Consider the following 19,879-nt stretch of genomic DNA (forward strand, 5'->3'; position numbering starts at 1 on the left):
CAACTGTGACGAGGTTATGCAGATCAGCATAAGTTTCCGATATGGTGATGATATCGTCAGGTCGTCTGAGAGTCTGTTGAGCAAAGTTGAATTTATAGTCAATTTTGAAAAATAAAATCGGTATTCTAAGAAATAAGTGTACTAATTCTTAATCTAACGAAAGTAAACATGAAAGATAGCAATTGTAAATTTGTTTTAGCAACAATCTAAGTATTGAAACCCACGAGGAGCATCTTAATGACATTGTTTTAAGGGCTGGGGTATCAACGTTTGGACAGTATTTATTGTGGGACATTAGAGCACATCAGACATATCGAATTGCATTCTGAATACGAAGAATGTCATTATGATATCAAATAATTTTGATTTTTTGAAATTCGCAATTTAATACACATTTATGGCAAATCATTAAAATTGATATTTTTGATATTTAACAGTACTTGAAGTAAACTTTATAAATCTGATGATTTATACTTAAAGTGTATGTAGTGGGATAAAAGCCGACGATAAATTGAAAATTTTGACCTTTCGTATTGAAGATATGGATTTTTTTCCCAAAACACCAAAAAATTAGGTCTTTTTGGGGAAAAAATCCATATCTTCAATATGAAAGGTCAAAATTTTCAATTGACCGTCGGCTTTTCCTCCCTGCTACATACACTTTAAGAATATGTCATTAGATTTATATAATTTACTTCGAGGACTGTTATATATCAAAAATTTGAAAAATATCAAATTTTATAATTTGTCATAAAATTTGTATCATATTGTGATTTTCAAAAAATGAAAATTATTTGATATCAGAAAGACATGCTTCGTATTCAGAATGCAATTCGATAGGTCTGAGGTTACTCTCATGTCCCACAAAAAAATACTGTCGAAACGCAATAAACGCTCATTTTAGATCCCTTAAGTGATAAAATTAATTTACATTATTAATTAAGGTCAATTTCAGTGTTCAGAATGCTATCACCAATCTAAATAATAAGAACATTCCAATCGCATCAAAAACTAGGTCCGAAAGGGCGGCAATTTAGTGTAATGCGCCCTTATATTACTAGTGAAGCTGCACCGATATTAAGGGCGTATTACACTAAATCACTGCGCGGAAGGTGCAATGGTGATGAGTTCCGGTTAAACGTATATGGCTACATGAGACAATGTGGTGTCCTTAGGGACCATGTTCTTCGTGAGGTTGGCATGTTCTGATTTCAATGAAAGATGCTAACCTATTAATGACTAAAATAGATATGAAATTATACAAATCGATTTCACAAGAAAAGTAGGCCATGTCCGAATGCTAACGGAACAAGTTTTTATGCTAGTTTTGGCGTTGAAATAGCGGCGTCGCTTTTCAACATTTTTTAATAAAAAACTGAACCTGTAAAGTTCCCCAAAATTGAAGCTTAAATGAAATTTCAGTCCTTAATTAATACAGGGATGACGTTAAAAAGTGAAAAATATTGTCACGTCTGGTAGAAAACGCCGTTTAAAAAAGGTGATTTTTACGTGCTTTTCAATGGAGAAGTTATTTGGTGGTTTACGCCCTTAAGCTTATGAAGTTAAAATGGCGACTCAAAAGTTGACGAATAGTTACATTCATGTTCCTAAAAAGGAGCCCTTCATAGGGTTGACAGTAGGACAACAACTGTATAAAATGACGGAGAAGTATCCTGACAAAGAAATGTTTGTCTTCTACGTGGATAACGAAAGATTTACATTTAAGCAAATGAAGGCAAAGGTAAGTCTGTTAGTCTGATTTACACTTCCCTGGTTTGATCATCTATTGTTAGCATTGGTGGTTATGTATAATGTTCGAGCATATTGCTGATGGATTTACATATCTTTATTATTTCGAACCATTGTGTAGGCCTATTATTATAATTTATTATTAACATTTATATACCTCGGTATTTTACGACATCATTTATAGCCATACCCTACCTAGACAGTTATAATTATATTCACTGTATAACTATCATAGCATAGGCCTACATTGTTAAATTTGCCATAAATTAGGTCATGGCAAGTTCACCATTCAATATCAAGGCTTTATGTGCACACGGCTTTATCAGAAGAGCACCTTATCTATTTGCATGCAACTATTTATAGAAACCTTCACGGTTTTGCTACAAAATACATTTGGGAGGTAGTGTAAAACGGCACCGGTTCGCTATCTCTACGGTCCGCTATCTCTAAGGTTCGCTATCTCTAAGGTTCGCTACATCTAATTACAAGAAAGGTCCACTATGCCTAACGTTCGATATCACTATTTTCAATTAATTTGGAATAAGGTTCGGTAATTCTAAGGTTCGATATCACTAATTTTAAATAAGGTTCGCTATCACTAATTTATTGAAGGGTCGCTATACCTGAGGTTCGCTATCACTAAATCTTTTTTAGGTATAGGGAACCCTTTTCTCTATTAGAGATAGCGGGATTATCATCTCCATAGATTTTACACGTTAGGGGTGGTGCAATAATTATGTGTACCCCGGTCTGGTGAATGAATTTGGTCAAGCAATTTTTGGTAGGTCGAAGGGGGGGGGGTCAAGTGACACAGATATTTTGGGCACCATTTCTATATTAGGCCTACACCATAAAAAAAAAAAAAAGTGTAGGAAAACGTTAGGAACACATTCAAATATGCAAAATGTCCTTCTCGCTGCGCTCGCATTATATGATAAGTCAATTTAAGGTTTTAAATTCGGGTTCCCCAAAATCTTGCATGTGTAAGGGGGAGGGGCAAAGAATTTTTGGCACGTGAAAAGGGGGGGCAAAGGTTTCTTGGCACGTAAAAAGGGGGGCAAAGATTTTTTGGCACGGCTAAAGGGGGGGCGGCAAGCGATTTTTGGCAGACCATTTTGAAAATTCACCACCCCGGGGTACACATAATTATTGCACAGCCCCTTAATATAGCGAACCTTGTCTCCGCTCTGTGAGCGCAAATTATCCCTATTTTTTGTAGTTAAACAAATATCATACTGTTTTGCAAAAGGAAACATAGCTAAATCCTAATCCCTGGTCACATTTTAATATTCAGCCAATTTTGTAAAAAGGGTCAAAAACTGTATTTTGTTTGACGTTTTGAAAATGTTTTGAACAGGTTATATTTTGGGTTTTTAGTTTTGGTAAAAACGTTTTAATAACATTAAATGTCGTGTTTATATAAGTCGTTATGAATTCGGCAGAGTGACGAATCGAGAATTTTGAGCAAATTGAGTTTTTGTATGCTTATGATTATGTTTCAGGTTATCTTTTATTTCCACCAAAAATCTTACTCACCGACGTAGTTATTGAAATTTTGATTTGGACGAATCGCGCCTAAGTGCGATAAATGAATTCGGCAGAGAGACGAATCGTATACTTAGCTGTACAAATCATGTTGTTCTGTAGTATTGTATAGCGGAAACCCCGAATTTTCTATATTACATGTCCTATACTAATATATTTGATACCGACGTATAGCTGTAGGTATCTTTTATCCAGTGATACCAAAATAAGTACAAACATTCCCCACATGATATTACTGTGGTTTAATTATGTGAGTGAGCGCCCGTGAAATTGGAAAATCCCGGAAAATCATACGTTAAAATATAGGCTAATATTGTTATTTTTGCTTTAAAATCCTCGAGTTTTTGCTAAATATTACAGGGATGACTATTTATAACTTACATAGCAAGTTAAGTCTACATAGCTTCAGGACAACTAGTAATTGCTACACAAAAGCCCCAAATCAAGAACGCGTGTTATGGTTTACACGTAGTTGAATGCGTATTCGACCTCTCTCTCTGCGCAGTGGTAGAGACATTTTGGATACAGCATAAAGCCGAATAGCTGTTAAAACGCGTTTTGAGGGATATATCGATCATTTCAGAACATGCAAGTATTGCCAATAATTCGTGTACATTCACTTAATAACAGTTATTTATCTCGGTATTTTACGACATAATTTATAGCCATACCCTACCTAGAGAGTTATAATTATATTCACTGTATAACTATCATAGTATAGGCCTACATTGTTAGATTTGCCATAAATTAGGTCATGGCAAGTTCACCATTCAATAATATACATTTCAAATGAGTGCTCACGAATGCCGTGTTCATAACTATATATAGGTCATGAAAACGTTTTACGTTATGTATGAAACACACTACAAAAAATAGTTTTAAAATGTTTTCAAAATGTTATTGTCAAATATTGTTTGCCAACATTTTTTTTTTTTTTTTTTTAACAAATATTTTCTCAACACTCAAACAACATTATGTTCGAATTTTAGAACCAATTATCAAAATAATAATAATAATAATAATAATAATAATAATAATAATAATAATAATAATAATAATAATAATAATAAAATAAATAAATAAATAAATAAATAAATAAATAAATAAATAAATAAATAAATAAATAAATAAACAAATAAATAAATAAACAATAAATAATTACAATTATACTCAATTGCCTTATAATATTTTGACGAATGCTTAGACTTGATCAAAATCTTTTAATTTTGTGACTGCAATTGTAAGAAGACATGCAAATAAGAACCTTTTGATTCTACCAATCCTGATGATATTCAATCATGTTTGACTCCCATCTTAGGCGCTTGCCGTAATATACAAAATCATACAACCCTGGTTTCCCGAACTAACCACTTCCGGCACTTTTGCTATACCATACGTAATATCTGGTATGCTTCGTGTTCATTTCAGAGCCAGAAATTTGCTGCCTCCCTTGTTTCTAAGGGCCTCAAGAAAGGAGACACGATAGCAATTTTAGGTGCAAATCATTCGGAATGGATAGTCGCCTTGTACGCCTCTATACAGCTTGGAATTATACTGGTAAGTACATAGTGTATAGTTTTTATTTCTCTCGAACAGAGTAAAATGCTGAGAGTAAACATTTTCATGGTTGACGGCAACAAAAATTGTTTAACCGTGTACACAGAGCCAAACTATACATAGATCGCAGTCGGTTACCAAAAGAGTAGGATGTTAGCTTGAACCTGTGCCTTCCAGTTTTATTATTTGTCCTGTTTTGATATTGTAGTTAGGTGAAAAGTTCAATTTGGTGACCACTCTCTGGCTAGTAAGGTTTGACGATTGATTCGACTTCTATGGACCATTTAGGGGAAAAATAGCCACCATGTCCCTCGCGAAAATCCCGGCATTTTTCGCTAGAGGCCAAAATCCAAAATGGCCGCCGCCACCATTTTGAAAATTTAAGTTTTGAACCAGAGCACCTATAATCATGCACAAAGACACTTTTTCGGATAATAATGTGACGCATAAGCGCCACATATCAATTTGTAAGCGCTCTTTAGCAAAGTCATAGTTCATTGAATTTACAACCGTATGACAAAACAGGCGAAAATGGTAACTTGTGTACGATTTGCAATTTAAAGAGAATAGGCCATTGCTCATTCTAGTGACGCTAGTATATGGATAATATAAATGTGCTTTTGCATTTAATGGCATGCATTTGAAAAATATTGTAAGGAACATTTGAGGTTTTGACTTTAAAACCTACATTTTGGTATAAAAATGTACTTGGCTAGGCAGTTTTCACCAGATTTTCCACATTCGCCTTGCTATAACATTAGATTGCTTTATTTGATGACTTAGTGACGAAAACAGTTTTAGGAGAAAGTGTTAGCTTTCGTTTGATATTAAAAAAAATCTGATTGGATAAAGGGAAAACTTGAGGTTTCGACAAAAACAAATCAAATGGGCCATTTTTCAGCTAGAATCTCCACAGCTCTTACATTGCTATGCTCTCAACCGTGTAGTGTAATCAAAGACTGTGCGGAGACAATTCACTGCTTTGCTTGAGAGCTCTTGAACGATAATGTGTGCTCAGGTGTATCGAGGTGGAAACTGTGCGCATGATGGTTTATAAGAGAATCGTTTTTGTATAGAAACCTTTCCATATGATCCAACTTAAAATGTGTGTTGGGGGGGGGGGGTCGGCTTTAATTGTCAACAAGTGACTGAAAACAACCAAAATGGTAATTTACCGAAGGGATTGACGCCCATGATGTGACATGAAAGTTGCCATCCGTATATCCGGGAGGATGATCTTGGTATTCGTATAAACTGCATCTCTGTAAAAACACTTGGTATGAAAAAAGTAATAATTATGTAGTATATTTCCATACAGGTGCCTTTGAGGCTGGAGTTCCCACATTCAACAATCGTAGCCATCATGAACAAGGTATTTCCTATCGCTTTCAAAAGTAGTCAATTATATTTAATCCTAAGCAAGATGCGTTTGCTTTTGTTTACACTTTAGCTGAAAATTGTGCAGCTTATACCTCGAGTCAGGAGGACTAAGTAATATTCTCGTATGTTTTGATGTCCTTTCGATCAATTTGTGGTGCTTTTTTTTTGTTTATTGTACATTCATTGCAAATGGCAAGGTAGTCATAAACCATTTTGTTTAAAGAAAACATATCAAGATCTGTTTGCCATTTCAGTTGCAGTGTAAGGCGATAATTCTGACACGATCTCCTGATGATCTGTTGGACAGGGTTTGCGATTATTTTCAAGAACTGAAAAGTAGTCTGGCTGAACAATTAAAATCAGACTGGTAAGATGAGTAGATTGGAATATTTAAACGATAACACTGTATACATTGATAAAATATTCATGTATACATGTATGCCTATGTGCATTAACTACTACTATTTTGTGAAAAGCGTGCGTCGAATTTGTCCTTTCTGTGACTTTTTACCGGTATTCATATCTGTCTTTCGGTGTCATCTCTCTGTCTCTCTCCTTCTTTATTTTCTTCCTTCTTTCTTTCTTTCTTTCTTTCTTTCTTTCTTTCTTTCTTTCTTTCTTTCTTTCTTTCTTTCTTTCTTTCTTTCTTTCTTTCTTTCTTTCTTTCTTTCTTTCTTTCTTTCTTTCTTTCTTTCTTCTTTCTGTCTTTCTTTCTATTCTTTCTTTCTTTCTTTCTTTCTCTCTCTCCTCTCTTTCTTTCTTTCTTTCTTTTGTTTTCTTTTTCGAATTATTATAGTATTGCAACGTGCTTTAACATATACTTTCTTTCCACAGCTGTCCACATTTACAGTTCATTGTTCTCGGAAGTAACTCGGCAACAAAACTATCCTGCAAAACGTACGGTTAAAATTTATTCTTTACTTCTAAATGCAATATATAACAATAGCCAAGTTATATTTCATTATTGCAAGATGCTAAAACGTAAAATTTAGTTCTGACTTGTTTTCTCGTATACACACAGATTTAATAATGTTTAGACCAATCATCAAATGTAAAATTGAATACATGAATTTAAAACCCACCCAAGTCCATGGGAAGTGATTTTGAAAAAAAAATCCGTGTATCATTTTAATTCCTCCAGTTAGATTTACCTGGTCAATATGGCAAGTTATACGTGTAAATGAGTGGGTTAAACTGTATTAGGTATGACTATTAGCATTTCAGGGACTTCGTGGGGTTCATTTTAAATGCTGGACTTGGGTGTTTTTCGAATCATATACAAAGACAACAATGTTGGAATGAGATTACCACTAGTAAGATAATACAAAATAAAGCACACAGGTATGTATACTGTTGATAAGCATTCTGCCATGTAATATAAACCACCCACTTTCCTTGATTAAACCCATTGTTTTTTCAAAAGTCACTCTCCAGCAATGAATGCGTTACAAGTGGACTTTTATACATACTGGATTTCAATCAATGTGTTACAAGACTCAAATCATGGACTTGGGTGGTTCTTTTATACATGCTATCATTCACATGCTTAATAGACACAAAGGATGAATTTGAGTTGTTCTTTCATACATATGACAGGCATATGTATAGCAACAATTTCCCAAGCTTAACTCAGTTTGGCCAAAGTATGGACTTGGGTGGGTTTTGTATTCATATATTCAATTGTAAAATGAGAATTCTTTAAAAGCGATGAAAATTGGACAAAACTATGAAAATGGAACCTTTTCTCATCTAAATGAATGAGAAATACTAATTCACCTGTCAACAACCTGTCACAGGTAGTTGTTTGACACTGATATTAATGTGAGCTTCGATTTTCTTAAAAGGAATTATTATGATTAATTTGTTTTGATGCAAAGCACCTACATTGCGTTATCTGTGTAAGTGAATGTAAAATCTAAGGAAGCCATAACCAGGATCTTGAGACATTGCTAATTTTTAATCTCTCAGATTTCATTATTGATCATAATTTTATTAACACATTTAAATCAATAAACTGCGCCGTCGTAGGTGTCATCTGAGATTTTAAAAAGGGATAAAAACCAGAATTTCAAAGGAAACACAATCGGCTACAATTGGACTCGAACTCTAGACCTCGTGATCGCAAGGCATTAACGAAACCACTACACCGTAGTAGGGCCGTTGTCAGTCGTGCATGAGTTATTTATAATAAGTATAGCAGGTTGATGGCCAAACGGTGGACACAAACAGTGTTAAAAGAAATTGATGTAATTTTCTTTATTGTCCTTAGTGGGAAAGTGCACGAATCAAAATTCCAAGTTTATTTTCTTAACCCTAAATACATTGCCAACAAATATATTCGTAGTAAAATCGATACAAGTATGTCTTTTCTACCATGTCACGGGGCATACGTACATTGAATAATAATATACATTACAAATCGATTAAATGTACATAGAGTTCCTCGTGGTGCAGCGGTAGAGGATCTGACTTGTTAACTATAGTCTATATTGAGGGTCATGAAGTTCGAATCTTCTTTAGTGCTATTTTCTTATTATTGTTACTTTTCCTCTTCTCTTCTTTTAAGATTATTAAAACTTTTTTAACCTCAACGTATTTACTCAATTTATACAACTGCATTATCGGCATATATTTATACCAAAGATCTATGAGTGGATTGGAAGGTGAGCGGGTCTTTTGGTGAATCTTCTTTCTTCCTTCCTTCCTTCCTTTCTTCTGTATTGCATAATTATTAAAATGTCTTTATATGAATTATTCAATGAATAAATCTTGATTGACTAATTTCTATTTCCATGTATCAATGCTTGGTTTTCTTCAACATGTTCAATTTTGTTTTATATATATATTATTATAGAAAATCATAGGCCTAATAACTACATATACATATTTCGCACCCTCGGTTCAATAAAACCGTCCATAACAAGTTCGCCATATGATATTTTATTTGTGTATAATTTCCAGCCTATTTTGAATCCCCTCCCTCCCCACCAAACAATGTTGGAGCAAACATATTCATGATATACAATGTATAACAATGTATATCATATATGTATATATATGTATCATATATATGTATCATACATGTATATTATACATGTAGTATATTTTTTTTTAAATGCGGTGTTTGGTACATAACATTGAATAAGGGGGCGGGGGGAGTCATTGAACCGTGGATATGTCACAGCAAATTTGCACTTGATTGTAGTTATATATATATGGTATACAGAACGTCAGGATGACGGTTGAAACTTAAATTTCCTCATTTAAAACAATGTGACAGGTGGTTGACACGCTAATTAGTATTTCTCATTCATTTGGATGAGAAAGTTTCATAGAAAATTTACAATTCTCATACTTTTGTCCAATTCTCATCGTTCTGAATTTTTCTACTAGTGATGGTTGATATATTTTATGTTATTGTCAATTTTAGCATGATACTGAATTAATGCCCGGTAATGTGCAGTAACACGTATTCATCTTGGGAAAGCAATAATTACATTTATACTATTTATGATACTTTAATATTATAGGGGTGTTTACAGTTACGACGACTTCATGACACTTGGTAACGAGACTGATATTAGCAAGGTGGAGGAAATATGCAAGTCTCTGGATATTGACGATCCATGTTGTATATATTTTACATCTGTAAGTCAGAAAGCAGTTGACATATTTTTTTTCATTATTTTTTTCTTTCATTTTTGTATATAACTATAATATACCTATATCTTTAGTGGAAGCACTGATACCAAAATCCTGAAAAAGAGCAAACGAAATAAGGGTGCATCTGAAAGACCCGTCGGGCTGCTTAGCTCCGATTGGTGTAAAGACCTTTTCTTGATTTGCTGGGGATTAGGCCCCCGCCCTCGATTGTTATTCCAAATTCTTACTTGTACATGTTTTATACGAGTGAATTTTAATCAAAGAAAATACCCTGCGAAACCATCCCGACAATTCAGCCAATTAAAATCGCTGATACAAGTATTTACGCACAATTTAGGCTCTAAGATTGCGATATCCTTTCATTTTGCAACAGTTGTTAAATGGGCGTAATATCTACGTGGATAGCAAAAGCTAACATTATGTGAAAAAACACAGTTAATTTGTGTACAGGAATTTTACAATATTGTCTTAATATCGGTCACCTCAATGCATTCCATAGGACAACATTGAAAGAATGGTACATTCCAGAAGAAGAAAATGCGACATTTAAAAAAACATGATAACAAGAATAGATACAAATAACACCATATTCAACCAATCAAATAGAATTGAGAGTATGTATACTGTTCCATTTTGAAGCAATGAACAAGAATGCACTGTTTCTCATGTTTCTGCTTGATCGATTGATTGTCTGATTGTTTATAATTATTTGTACAGGGTAGTACTGGGATGCCTAAGCCAGCAGTGCATTCACATCATTCCATTCTTAATAACGCAATGACGGGAGCCTTCTTTAGGACGGGAGTGGACAACTTCAACTGCAATTGGGTAATGATAAAACATTCTTTTTAAACATTTGTATGAAGTCCAATTAGATTTCTTTATAAAGGATTCAAATATAATTCATTGCATTACATTACATCTTTAATAATAGCGTCATTGTAATTAAATCCCTGAGAAACTCCCGAGGCGTTTTTAATTTACATGATTTATTTATTCATTTATACTTCTTGGAAGCCCAATATGGGATGCATTAATTGGATAAATATGTTGTTGGTATCTTATCAAATGTGGATATTAATCTTTAATTTCCAAAATGTTATCAAATCCATTCGAAACTTCAAAGTATAGTTAAACTTCTTCTTGGTAAAGTTTATGAATGGGTTTGATATACCAAATCTGATAAAATCTTGTAATAAGGAATCAGGGAGAGAGACATTCGATAATTATATTGATGCATAATGTTTGCATTATGGCGTAATCTACAACGCTGTAGATTATTTCATTCATACATTATATGCGCTAGCCATCTGAAAACTGTTAAAAATAGATTCCCGAAACACAAATTGTTATTGTTTTTAGGAATCACTTCGGTATATGATTGGCGTCACCTTATCAGGCGTCGGGACTGTTTGGGGAACATATCTTCCTATAGCGAGAGGTTGTACGACCATTGTTTTATACCCAGCATTCAATGCTGGCATTATGGCTGAGGCACTTCAAAATGAAAGGTAATCGTTTATAATTGTGGGGAATACTAGGCCTAGGCCTTCTGTTTTCCAAAAACTTACGTGGGACCTTCTGCATACCCATTTCTATAATGATAATCACAAATATACCTACAAGCCAAAGTACCTTCAAGGGTATTACGTTCCCGCGATAATGACAACGTAGTTGATTTCAAAAGGCTTCTACGTCAGAAGTATGTTGTGGTCCCGGGTTTTGATACCAAAGGTTCTAAATCATAAATGTACATCCCAACACAACTTGAGAAAAGGAATAGCGAGAATTGGACCTTGCCCATTGGTCGAATTTGCTTGATAGAGCCCTCCGTGAATAATTACACCCTATAAACCTTGACTTTTAAGTTAAATTGGAGTGTGACATATTACAATTTGTTAACAAATTTGATATCCAATTGTAGATTAACAGTGTTGGTTGATCGGACAGAATTTACTGAAATGTCCATTTCATATTTTGTTATTTCTTCAAGGGTTTCCATCGGTACGGCATATATTCACCAAGTCTATGATCTCCTCAATCTACCGAATATCGATTCATACGACTTTTCAAACCTTAAACTAAGTAAGATGTATAGTTTCCAAATGCAAAATTGTAATAAATTAAAACAATAATCGAAATTCCCTAAAAAGGGTTCATATTTTATCATAATGTGGCAAAGTTCTTGCTGTAGGCCTGTCGCAACATAGGACATGAGATGTCGCGTACACCCATGTGTACACCCGTGCCCATTTTTTGCTAAGGGAAATCAACATATCAAATACACGAAAAGTAACACTGTTTTATATTTATTTTAGTGAGCATGGGTGGTAGTATTATTCCAAACGAACTACGACAAAAAATGAAGAAACTAGTCCAGCATACAACGGTGAGTAGAAGTAAATTACGGTCCATCTGAATCGTCGTGCGATTTGTCCATAATGATGAATAACAGAGTACTATAATTCCAGAAAACATAAACATATTTCTAAAACGTTATAAACGTGTTAATTTAGAAACGTTTTAACAATATTTTTTGCCAGCTTATAAAGGTCATGAGAATGTTTTAACGTTTTATATGAAAAAGCATTAAAACAACATTTTGGAAAATTAATGTTGCCAATCGGGTATTGAAAGTGATATACGCGTTTCGCAACCAAGATGACTGTTGCACTGTAAACAGACGATAGTGGCCGACGTCATCTTAATATTGCAACAGCCAATATCGTAAGCAAAACAAACAATATGACGGCAACACTGCCTAGACGTTGGACGCAATTATTTTTCCCCGAGCCGAGGTGTGTTTTTGGGCGGGTGCGGCGTGCCGCACCCGCCCTGTATTCTCTGACTATTGACCTACTTTTTCACATACCGCAGTGTTGAGAAAATATTCGTGCCGGTTATATCCCAAACACCCACAGAGGTGGTAGTTTACGGCAAGTTTTGTAATTATTACTTGCTTTTGATATGTAAGTAATACGATAAAGTCGTCATAGGCAGTAATGTGTTTGTATTAAAAGAAATAACAAAAATAATTATTTAAGTAATAGAAATACTATTTGGAAATTGCAGCAAGATTTGCAGATGTTTTTATTTGAACAGTACCAGTTCACCAGTTTTGCTAGTTTTCCTAATCTTTGGGCTAAATTAACAGCATCGTGAAGGTAATATATATCATTTTATACTGACAGTTTCTGTATGGACTTAAATACAGCTTGTATGTACATTGTGTTCAGTGTGTACATAGGCTATTTACTTTTCAAATCTTGTGACAAAGTGTGCTTGATAATGCTTGTATAAGGTATTATAGACAAATTATTAGAATGCATGTGCACCAGTAGAAATGGCCCAGGTTGAATATAATAAATAAACATATGAATGAATATTTTATTCCCTGGATTATTTTTGTTGGGACAAAATAATGATATAGTTTGACGCTTTGAAATACAGTTATGTTAATCATAATAAAGTTACAAAGTTAAAAAATAATATCGAAATATTGTAAAATCAAAGTTTTCCCCTCATAAGTTGTATCAAAACAACATATTGAGGAAATTGATATGACAGATTTTTAAACTTTGATATGGAAAGATACCCCAGCCCTGTTGTCTCACCAGAGAAGATGAGCAGAAGTCTTTCTATCTGATGATAAAAAAACTCTAGGTATGATTACGAAAATGTTTTAAATAACTATTATCTACAAAAGTTTTATAACAATGTTTTATATAAAATGTTAACATAAATCATCTTCTGTTATGATGTGAAGGGTTAATATAAAAACAGGGAAAATCTGTTCCAACTGACCAGCAGAGAATAAAGGATAAGCAATAGATAAGATTAAAATCAGGGAAAATATGACACAACCTCCAATGGGGGAATAACAAACGTATAAACGTATAAAGTTAAAAACTCTTTTAACTTCGATGAAATCGATGTTGTGTCATATTTTCCCTGTTTTTAATTGTGAAGACTTACTCATTCTTTTATTTCTCTTGACAATTTTTCATTTGCCCGCCCTATTCCTTTTAAAGGAATTTTTATTATCTCTATCTAGAGAAAAAAGTGCACAAAATATATTTCCTAGTGCAATATATACATTTTCACATGAAAATAAATGATTTTGGATTCAAAATAAATGTGCAGAAAAAAATCACCATGCAGAACACTACACAACGTAACTTCTGTGTACAAGTTTGAGTTCTTAAGTATTGTATCATAACATAGTGCGTTATTCATACAAAGAATTCAAAAAACAGTACTTATAATGAGGTTCACTGACGAACCTCAACGGATTTAGACTGATAAAATATTGCTTGAAAACATACATACACTTTTGGAATTATTTGAGACATTTTTGTGCATGCAATTACGTGTAAAAACAACTGACTGTAAACAAAAGGTAATTAATGGCGCCCTCTTTAGACAGACTAATACAATAGAGATGGTTCATAATTCGATGCAATCCCTTCACAAAGTAACGAATATTAATATAACTTATAAGCTTATTGGATCTCAGTAAATAAAATGTCATTTCGTGACGTGTACGCATGACCCGCTCGCGAATTTTTTTTCCGTAGTTAACATTTGAATAGGAGAAACTTATAATACATAATGTATAGTATTACATGTATTATGAGGCTAGATTCCACATGCCATTATTACTAAGTATTTCTTCTTAACAAAAAGAAACGAACTATATTATATTTAAAATTCTACCAAGGATTGACCGGGGTTCGAACCAACAACCTAGCGATCCATAGTCAGACGCTATACCACTATGCTACGAGTAGTTCTGCCAGAAAGCCGTCTTTCTATCATACTTGTTGATTACGGAATAAAGCGTATATACACGATATACTATAAAAACTATATTACTAGTTAATACGTATATAGGCCCTATCTCCGATCAATATTGAACCCTAACCCTAAGACCCTAACCCTAACCCTAACCCTAAACCTAACCCTAACCCTAATAGGCGGGACACCACGTATACAGTTGCTTAAACGGGTAAAATAGTTCGCGACCCGCTCCGTATTGTAAATTTGCCTGTTTTAAGTGTGAAATTCTTAATAATTAACAGGTTTTATATTTTTATTTACGCACAAAGAATTGCTATGGTATGACAGAAATGTTAATGACTCATGTGGGTGACCCTGTAGACCCACCGGACAAATCAGCAGATGCAGCTACTTATGCTATAGACGGTTTTGAGGTGAGAAAATGGATGAAAATAAAATATCGTGCTTAACCTTAAGGGATCGAATAGAAACGTTTGCACGGTATTTTTGTGGGCCTTTAAGAGCAAATCAGACACATCAAAATCAGACACATCAAAATATAATACAAATTTTATGGCAAATTATTGAAAATTGATATTATACTATATTTAACAGTCCTCGAAGTAAACTTTAAAATCTAATGATATGTACTTGAAGTGTATGTAGCTGGGAGGGAAAGCTGTCCATCATTTGAAAACGTAGACCTTATGTATTGAAGATATACATTTTGTTCTCAAAAAGACAAAAACTTTAAGCCTTTTGTGGACAAAATGTATATCTTCTATACAAAAGGTAAACGTTTTTAAATGATTGACGGCTTTTCCTCTCAGCTCTACACTTTAAGTACATATCATTAGTTTTATAAAGTTTACTTCGAGGACTATTAAATGCCAAAAATATCAAAACATACAATTTTAATAATTTGCATAAAATGTGTATTACTGTATATCGCGAATTTCAAAACTTCTTAAATATTTGACAGCAGCAGTGTATTCCTCAGATTAAGAATGCAATTTGGTGTGTCTGATGTATTCTCAGGCCCCACAAAAGATACTGGCAAAGCGTTGCTATTCGATTCCTTGAGGATTTTCTTTTATATACTTAAAAACCATGTCACTATTACTGGCCGGCTAATTTGTTTAATAATAATAATAATAAAGACATATTTAATATAGGCGCTTTACACAACCAGAAACGTATTAAAATATCTTAAGCTACAAACAAAGAAAATTTAAGGGCCTAACAAATACAAATATTTTTTTTTTAAATATTAAACAAAAATGTATACAGTACAATATAAACAAAAAGAAAATATCATAATCCACGCCGCTTCCCATGAGTCAAAAAGCAAACGAGGAGGCACGACAAAAGGCACATATGAAGTGACGAGGAGAATGAGTTTAGAACATCATATTTCATAAGCACATAAGCGATTATAAAAAATTTTATTGTAAATATACACAGAGTTTAAAATAGAATTGCACTGCAACCCCAAAACAGCATTTGGAGCACACCACCGCATAAAAACAATCAAAAAGGTGTGACCGGCACAGACGAAAAACATGTTTATTACACTGAAGACGAAGGCTCTTTTCCTAGTGTAAATTCTTATTTTGGTTTTGTTTATATGGCTAGCAATCACCACCAAATTCTTATTACTGTTATCATGGTTATAGTAAATATACAGAGTAAGTTTCGACACATCTTCATCTTCAATTATGGTAGGCACCCGTCCCAGGGCACCTGTGAGGACATGAATGTCTTTGTTGGTAAAATATGTGTTGCTGTGTTCTTGTTCTTACATTTATTTAGACGAAGATTGTTGATGACAATGGCATTATTGTACCTGTGGAAACAGTTGGAGAAATTCTCGTCCGGGGTTACTCTGCTTTCAAATATTACTTGGCTGATGATTTGCAAACAAAGGAAAGAAAAGATAGCAATGGGTGGATACATACTGGGTGAGCCAAAGATATTCTAGAAATCTCTGCCAGGTGCTGTTTTCCAGTAGGCTTAATGTAGGTCTTCTAATTTCCATATAACCACCAGGCCTGGGGAGGGGGGGGGGGCTTCTCAACTTTGGTTTGGTGGGGATGTGCGGCTGGGACTCCGAAAAACTATTCGACTTTAAACCAAATTTGACGAAAAACGTACCTAAAGTTATGCCAATTGTTGGAACAAAAATTTGTTTTGCTCAAAAATGGTAAAAAATTTTTACTTTTTTGAAAACATTTTTCATATAATAATATCAGTCCTCAAATTGCAATAATTTAACATCTTATGCCTACAATACTGACTAAAACACTCTTAGCATTGACAATATCATTAATGATGTTAAAACGGATTTTCAAAATATCTGTATAAATTTTAATGTGTGACTCGTGAATATGTTAAATATCTTGATTCTATGTTTAATTTCTCAATTTTAAATTTTATAGCGATTTAGGTGTGATGGATGAAGCAGGCTTTCTTACGATAAAAGGCAGGAAAAAGGTGTGTAGGTTATAGTCTTTAAGAAAAAGAGGTGTTTACGAAATACTTTTGTGTAACGTATGTACAATGTGACGCAGGTGTATAATTATGTGATACCAGATTAGTGCCAGTGAAATGCATGTGACTACATTTCCATCCTTTATTGGGCTATTCCGATTGAAATCCATACACCCCTATGGAAGACTACCGTAGATGTCAAATGGTGTCACTCATTCAGTTAATCCGATTTTGAAATTCACACTTTCTGTTGAAGATTTATATAGGTCATGTATTCCATATGTGGTGTATAAATTGAAACTAAAATAGCACAAATCTCTTTTACGAAAAATCGGTTCAACAATGTTATCTTTATAATTAAATATATTATTTATCCTGTGTATATTGTTATTCCTACTAGGATATCATCCTCAAGGAAGCAGTCAACTTAATACCGGTAGAGTTAGAAGCAGTGTTGTACGAACATCCAAAAGTACTAGGAGCAATGGTATGTACAAACAGGGTGGAATATAACAGCCAAATCGTAACGATATTCCGGTTGCAGCAATATTTTGCTATAGTTTTAATGTTATTGGTCAGAGGATAATCAAATGAAGCAAGATTTACGCAATTTACTTGAAGAACGTCTATACTATCGTGATATTTGCATAGTGACATTTGTTTGTTAATATCATGTCACACAAGAATTATATCTAATTACAGAACAGGGATAAATATCACGGATTGCAAATTATAAAAATATAAGAATCTTTTAAGTGTCAAAAGTTTCAAGCATCTCAAACGTATTTGACTGACTTTGAGTTGGCAAAAACAAAAGGAAACAAATCCCGCCTTTCGATTTTAAATATTTCTAGATATACATCTTTGGCCTTATATTTGTGTGTATAAATAGGTGATTGGATTGCCTGATGAAAGAGTGGGTGAAGAAATCTGTGCCTGTATCAGGTAGGATTGTGTTCTGCTTGTTTATTTTAATTAATCGCACTAGCACGTTTCATGATGTTAACTTTCATGACTTTGTAGACAACGGTAAAGTTTATTAGAAAGCGGCGTTTGTCTCGTAAACATGTAAACCAAGATAAATGGAAGTGCATAAATAACACAGGGATAAAGTTATGAAGTGTATCATTTATATGTTTTATTTACATTTGATTTTTTCAGAGTTGATAGGGATAATTCGCCTACTGAGGAGGACATCATGGAATTTTGCCGAGGAAAAGTATGTACTTCGAAATGTTATCACGCATCAGCCAAACCCGACACACCCCCATGCGCTCTATAATATCCTAACCCTCTCTCTCTCCTTAACACTAACCCTAACCATGATTCAAACCCTAACACTTTTAAAACTTTATCCTAACCCTAATCTTAACCTAACATCCTCTTAACTTGAACTTGACATATTTACATTGGTTGCTAATGTACCAACGATCCTTGAAAAGAATGAAACTAAATTTTCCTGCAAAAGAGGTCAAGTATCAGATTATAATTTGACTACGTTGGTTTATTTGTTGTTTTATTTATCTGATGTCTCTCATTCACTTAGGTCTATGCCCTATTGGTTCCAAAGTACGTTCTCTTCTTCGATGAATTTCCAACGACTCCGAATGGAAAGGTGAATATCATGTTTCTGTGTTGCTGTTGTTGTTGTCAGTTTATGTTGTTTTATATGTGTGTGAGGTGTTTGTTTTGTTTTGTTTTGTTTTTTCTTGTTCACTTTCTCTCTCTCTCTCTCTCTTCTTTCTTTTGCCGTGTAATTATATTGCTTTCTATAAGAATACCACTTCAATCGGGATGATGCTCGATCACATCGCTTGGTTTCTGAATGTGGACTCAATAAACAGTGGCAGAAACCAACAAGGTCTCGTTTATTTTGTCAAAAAATGTCGTTTTATGCATATCTTACTTATTTCGCAAGCATTTTCCAGTCAACAATATGATGGGTCTAGATACACTACATGATTCCTATTGGGGCCGCCTGTTCAGGTACACCGTCGCCAGTAAAAGGTACTTTGATGCTACTGTGCAGTGTTAGGGGAGTATCAGTGTAGTACCACTGCTGGTGGGTCCTGTACAGTCGTAGCATTGGTATTGTGTTGATGGTGTACCTGTGCAGGTGGCTCCGATACGAAACCTGTAGTACAGTAATATGACCTTTTTTTATACTATGTCGAAGTTTGCCAACAGTTTACTTTAAATGGTCTTAATACTAGTTTGATATTTACCATATGATTTTTCAATTTTAGGTTATTTTCATGTTGTATTGTATGCTAAAAGCTTTCCGGATTTACCTAGGGCTTATAGACTTTGTTTACATTGTGTGCTTCATAAATATATTATGATAAATAATCAAAATGTTTCAATGTTTCATAAATCCTCGTTCTTTGTCTTTCTGTTTTAGTATTCACGCCTTGAAGCAACACGAATTGCGAAGGAAGCATTCAACATATAATAGCTTATTGTAAGTTAAATGCTGTTTCATTAATTTGATTTTGATTAAAAAGTTAATTTTTGACACCAATATTTGTAACAAAATGATACGTGAAATGTGACGCCAATATTTGTAACAAAATGATACGTGAAATGAACGACATTTTTTTTCTATAATTGTTTTTATTTTTTGGCTTTCACCTCTTTTAGGACGCAATCGAATAGTTCGATCCAGCTTAACAAAATAATTCGAGCTGGGGATGCAGAATGTCTTCACCAACCGAAC

At 33.9% G+C, this 19,879-nt stretch overlaps 2 protein-coding genes across 2 annotated transcripts in view; both read left to right on the plus strand.

Moving 5' to 3' along the window:
* LOC140144607 (medium-chain acyl-CoA ligase ACSF2, mitochondrial-like) overlaps positions 1-19,876 on the plus strand; it is a 34,376-nt gene extending 14,500 nt beyond the window's left edge. The window contains exons 11-19 of the mRNA XM_072166423.1: positions 15,003-15,107; positions 16,486-16,634; positions 17,112-17,166; positions 17,564-17,650; positions 18,056-18,108; positions 18,325-18,382; positions 18,710-18,778; positions 19,565-19,624; positions 19,804-19,876. Coding sequence (XP_072022524.1) covers positions 15,003-15,107; positions 16,486-16,634; positions 17,112-17,166; positions 17,564-17,650; positions 18,056-18,108; positions 18,325-18,382; positions 18,710-18,778; positions 19,565-19,615 — 627 coding nt within the window. The 3' untranslated portion in view covers positions 19,616-19,624; positions 19,804-19,876. The remainder of the gene's footprint in view (positions 1-15,002; positions 15,108-16,485; positions 16,635-17,111; positions 17,167-17,563; positions 17,651-18,055; positions 18,109-18,324; positions 18,383-18,709; positions 18,779-19,564; positions 19,625-19,803) is intronic.
* On the plus strand, positions 1,305-10,746 carry LOC140144603 (medium-chain acyl-CoA ligase ACSF2, mitochondrial-like). Its single transcript, XM_072166420.1, has 7 exons — positions 1,305-1,741; positions 4,723-4,851; positions 6,170-6,223; positions 6,486-6,598; positions 7,066-7,128; positions 9,762-9,879; positions 10,612-10,746. The coding sequence occupies exons 1-7, from the start codon at positions 1,568-1,570 to the stop codon at positions 10,744-10,746; spliced, it is 786 nt and encodes a 261-aa protein (XP_072022521.1). The 5' UTR covers positions 1,305-1,567.
* Positions 19,877-19,879: the final 3 nt, after the last annotated feature.

Source organism: Amphiura filiformis, unplaced genomic scaffold (assembly GCF_039555335.1).
Source record: "Amphiura filiformis unplaced genomic scaffold, Afil_fr2py scaffold_66, whole genome shotgun sequence".
In the NCBI taxonomy this organism is placed as follows: Eukaryota; Metazoa; Echinodermata; class Ophiuroidea; order Amphilepidida; family Amphiuridae; genus Amphiura; species Amphiura filiformis.